Source organism: Marmota flaviventris, chromosome 8 (genome assembly GCF_047511675.1).
Source record: "Marmota flaviventris isolate mMarFla1 chromosome 8, mMarFla1.hap1, whole genome shotgun sequence".
Classification (NCBI taxonomy): domain Eukaryota; kingdom Metazoa; phylum Chordata; class Mammalia; order Rodentia; family Sciuridae; genus Marmota; species Marmota flaviventris.
The window spans coordinates 12,761,934-12,766,667 of NC_092505.1; the positions used below are offsets into that span (position 1 = coordinate 12,761,934).

General features: G+C 35.7%; 1 protein-coding gene across 1 annotated transcript; it reads right to left on the bottom strand.

The window, feature by feature from the left end:
• Positions 1-256: 256 nt before the first annotated feature.
• LOC114087761 (keratin-associated protein 6-5-like) lies at positions 257-4,491 on the bottom strand. The gene is made up of 2 exons (XM_071615774.1): positions 4,310-4,491; positions 257-443 (listed from the first exon to the last, which is right to left on the bottom strand). Exons 1-2 carry the CDS (start codon positions 4,489-4,491, stop codon positions 257-259), a joined length of 369 nt encoding a protein of 122 aa, XP_071471875.1.
• Positions 4,492-4,734: the final 243 nt, after the last annotated feature.

Below are 4,734 nucleotides of genomic sequence, written 5' to 3' on the forward strand. Positions count from 1 at the left end.
AATCAAATTCAATCAGATTTTACATAGTGTTATAAGGATAATTATCAAAGGAAAATATTTTCTCCAAACTATCACAATCCAAGAGGTAATAATGAACCAACACAGGCATGCTGATTTCATTTGCTTTTCTCAGATAGTTGAGTATATAGTTGATGTTGTTGAAGACATTCAAACATTTTTCATGTGAAGAAAGTTGGAGATGTTTCCAGAGAGACAGGAGGTTAGAGCCAGTAAGCTCAACAGCTAAGGATATTTCTCAGTAGAAGCCATAGGACCAACATCTTCTATAGCAGAGTGGGCGGCAGCATCCATAACCATAGCCACCATAGCCACAGCCATAGCCACCATAGCCACAGCCACCATAGCCACAGCCATAGCCACAGCCTAGGCCACCATAGCCATAGCCCAGCCCACCATAGTAGTTGCCATAGTAGCAGCTCATGCTGTCAGGAGTGGAACGTTCAGTTCAGGATCAGGATGTAGGTGTCTTGAGTCTGGATGTCACTGTTTGCCACCTGCCTTTTATATACCATGGGTGCTGGGTGGGGAAAACCACAGGCAGGCACAGTCAGATGATCTCACTCATGTGCATCAAACAACATCATGAACATCTTGAATTACAGCAAAAACAAGTCTCATAACTGAGATAATTTTGTTCTTTGTCAGTTTCCATGATCAATTTATGTGCCTTTAAAATGAAATTAAGGTTATATATTAAATGCTGTGTCTCATTCTATATTAATCGAACAAATTATTTTACAGTTAATTGAACTAATATATCTGATGACATAATATAATGTAAATAATAAAACAGGTATTTCATTTGTATTTTTGTTTTCTGTTCTTTCCATTATTCCCTAGAAAGGTCCTTCCTTTCTTCCTTCCTTCATTCCTTCCTTCTTTTCTTTCTTTCTTTCTTTCTTCTTCCTTCTTTTCTTTCTTTCTTTCTCCTTCCTTCCTTCCTTCCTTCCTTCCTTCCTTCCTTCCTTCCTTCCTTCCTTCCTTCCTTCCTTCCTTCCCTCTCTCCCTCCCTCCCTCACTCCCTTTCTTTCTTTCTTTCTCCTTCCTTCCTTCCTTCCTTCCTTCCTTCCTACCTTCCTTCCTTCCTCCCTTCCCTCTCTCCCTCCCTCCCTCACTCCCTTTCTTTCTTTCTTTCTCCTTCCTTCCTTCCTTCCTTCCTTCCTTCCTTCCTTCCTTCCTTCCTCCCTCCCTCCCTCCCTCCCTCTGCTTTCTTCTTTGATTCTTTCTCTTTTCTTCTTATGAAATAATCTTATCTATATTTCAGACTTTTCAGAAAATATATGAATCATTAACAGTTAGAAAGTATATTTGCTCCAAGGTTCCCTTCGCCATCCCAAATGAAGATTCTAGATGTGAATGTCAACCACTCTAAGGTAAGGTTGTTTGTTTCATCTTGGGCTCATGGCTTTTTTAACAGGGGTCACATTTTATCTTACAAATGCCTTGCAGGTTCAGGGATGACATGTCTCTTAAATAGTGTGTGGAAGGTACAAACTATCCAGAGCAACCAACTATCCAGGAATCAGTTATTTGCTTCCACAGTGTTTAGCTCATCCATGAGGCAATGATGGGAACAAAGATACTCAGACTCAGTCATGGAAAGATTTAATTATTTTTTGGTTAATATATTACTGATTATATTATATAATAATATATTATATTAGTATATATAATATGTGAACAGAATAATATATTCTGTTAAAACATAATTTACACAAAGTAAATTTGACCTATTTTAAGAGGACAGCTGAATGAGTCACAGTCAAGCAGAGAGGTAAATCTAAATGTTGTTCCAACACACCAACACAGGCATTGGAGGGATTGGTAAGGAAGAAAGGAGCTTCCACTCTTCATTTTACAATTGCTGAATCCAAATGTCCTCTGATTCACAAATCCTATCACTTGTGCTCCTCACTGTCACTGAACACTGAAGGTAGTCATAAGTGCATAGACGTGAAAAAATCCAAGTCATTGGAGAATTCTGAGAGAATTCACATATGTCGGCTAGCCTCTTTCATCTATCAATTGGCATTTATTTTTATAAACATGTGTCAATCATGTTTTATAAACACGTGTCAATCATTTTTAAAGCATTGTGTTGCATGAAATTTATGATTATTTCTGTGTTTCCTCCTATTACAATGTTTATTGTTCATATCATGACATTTTAGAAGTGGCAAAAGGATATTGGAGAAGATTTTAGTGTTAAAAAAAATAAAACTTTTTTTTCTTTTGAAATGGGACAAAAATCATGTTTCTTGAGCAGGTATGAAATATTGAGTATTATGCATATTACATTGTTTTTCTGAAGCTAATTCTTAAATTTTTACCACATTATTCATTTGTATTTTTAGAAAATAACCAGACCTTAAGTTAGATTTTTTGATACATTTCTCTAAAGTTAACACAAACTTCAATATATGACTGATGTTTGAGTTACCTTTTGTTTTCTATTGTTTCCTTTACATATTTCTATAGGTTTTCGTAAGCTCAACATTTTCTATTAAAATTTTACAGACCCCGAACAATATTATATTTAACAATAGAGAGCTGTGTTGCCTATTAGAAAAGTTCACATTGCTCAAATTCAAATGAGAACTATCATGAAATTAGGCTCTTGAACTTTGGTTAGAGTACATTTACATATTTTAGTATAGCCTATAGGTCATGAATTTTTGTGTTACCTATTACGGATGACTCTTCATAATTTAAAGGATCATTTTCTCATTAACTTGATATGAACACAATTTTCAATATCATATCCAAATGATTCTGCTTTGTGTCTCAAGAAATCGACTCTTTAACTCCTAAATTTCTAAAACAGCTCAGGGAGAAACCTGGCTCTGTTAAACTCAGTTATCTCTCCACACATTCTTAAAAGGATTCTGTATCTTTTTATGTCTCCACCTATGTTTTTTCAATCAAGAAAAATTCAAAAGGATTTAGAATTCTGCTGGGTACTCTTGTCATACCAACCTCTCTCCTGGCTCCTACACATGAAGAGTGTAGAATTTCACCCCTCTTTTTATTTATTTATTTATTTATTTTTATCACTTTGCCATCTTAAGAAATCAGTTTCCTTATTCCTTACTTCTCTATCAGCATTTCATTGCATTGAATGCTGTCAGTTTGTTTCCCAAGAGAAACATAATGACTTTAAGGGTGGCAACAATTTGATTCTTGAGAAAATTATCATTTGTAGGAATATACATTTGATAAAGATGAGACTTCTGGGTAAAAAAGAAAGCACCTAAATGTTGATATAACATAAAGAAAGTATCTCCTACTTTTGATAAATTTCATCTTGCTATGCATAATACATGAATTTTTTTAAAGAGAAGAATAAATTGATAAATATTTGAAATTCTATTTGATCACCATGATGGTAATCTAGAAGATGATCATTAGTGCTGACATTTTCAATGTGATGAATCCCGCAGTCATTGTTTTGGCAGGAGATAAACATCTATACATATCTATCTCTGTGCGTGCTAGTGCTTGCGCATGCACACACACACTCACATATTTCTTTTAATTTGAGAAACATTTCACAGAGGCAGGGCTGTAGCCAATATCATCTGATCCCTTGGAATGTAAACAACAAAAACTATACAAATATAGAGAATTTTAAATAATCTGATAAAAATACAAACTTATTTGTAAAATATAACTCATTTTAAAACTATAATCAAAGAGTAATTGTAGGAAAGATAAAAAGACATACACAAACAGATTTTGTATTATGTTAGAAAGAATTTCTGATTTTACCTCATTAATTTTAAGACTCTGCTGACCATAGAAGACCTCTGACCTGCTTGCTCTGTCTCTCTAGCATTGCACACGTTCTGTTTCTCTCCTCTTGGGTAAACGAGCAGACACACACATGATTAATCACATGCAAACACACAAATATACATGCTACACTGATGGAGACAAGTAAAAATAATAGCAACACCATAATATATCTCATGAAATAAAGTTTATTTAATAATATGGACATTTTAATCAGAAGTTGACAGTCAAATTCAAGCACAATTTACATAGTGCTATAATTATTAAAAAAAAAAAACCCATTTCTTTAAACTATCACACCATGGAAGACATAAGGTGCATCAAAACTGGTAGCTAATCTCATTCATTTTTCTTAGAGAATTTGGAATCAAGTTGTTATTGCTGAAGACATTCAAACATTTCTCATGTAACAAATTTGGAGATGATTCCAGCAAGACAGGAGGTTAAACCACTATGCTCAGAGGGTGAGGATACTCCTCAGTAGAATCCATAGGACCAGCATCTTCTGTAGCAGAGTGGGCGGTAGCATCCATAACCATAGCCACCATAGCCACAGCCATAGCCACCATAGCCACCATAGCCACAGCCATAGCCACCATAGCCACAGCCATAGCTACAGCCTAGGCCACCATAGCCATAGCCCTGCCCACCATAGTAGTTGCCATAGTAGCAGCTCATGCTGTCAGGAGTGGAACGTTCAGTTCAGGATAAGGATGTAGGTGTCTTGAATCTGGATGTCACTGTCTGCCACCTGCCTTTTATATGCCATGGGTGCTGGGTGGGGAAAACCACAGACAGTGCATGGTCACATTATCTCACTCATGTGCCTCAGACAACATCATGGGTATCTTGATTTATTGCAAAAAACAAGCCTCATAACTGAGATAATTTTGTTCTTATGTCAGGATTCCATGATCTATT

Coding starts and splice junctions, on each gene's coding strand:
- LOC114087761 (XM_071615774.1), bottom strand. CDS start 4,491: ATGAGCTGCTACTATGGCAACTACTATGGTGGGCAGGGCTATGGCTAT. Junction 444..4,309: donor CTCTGCTACAGAAGATGCTG/GTCCTATGGATT, acceptor CACTCCTGACAG/CATGAGCTGCTACTATGGCA.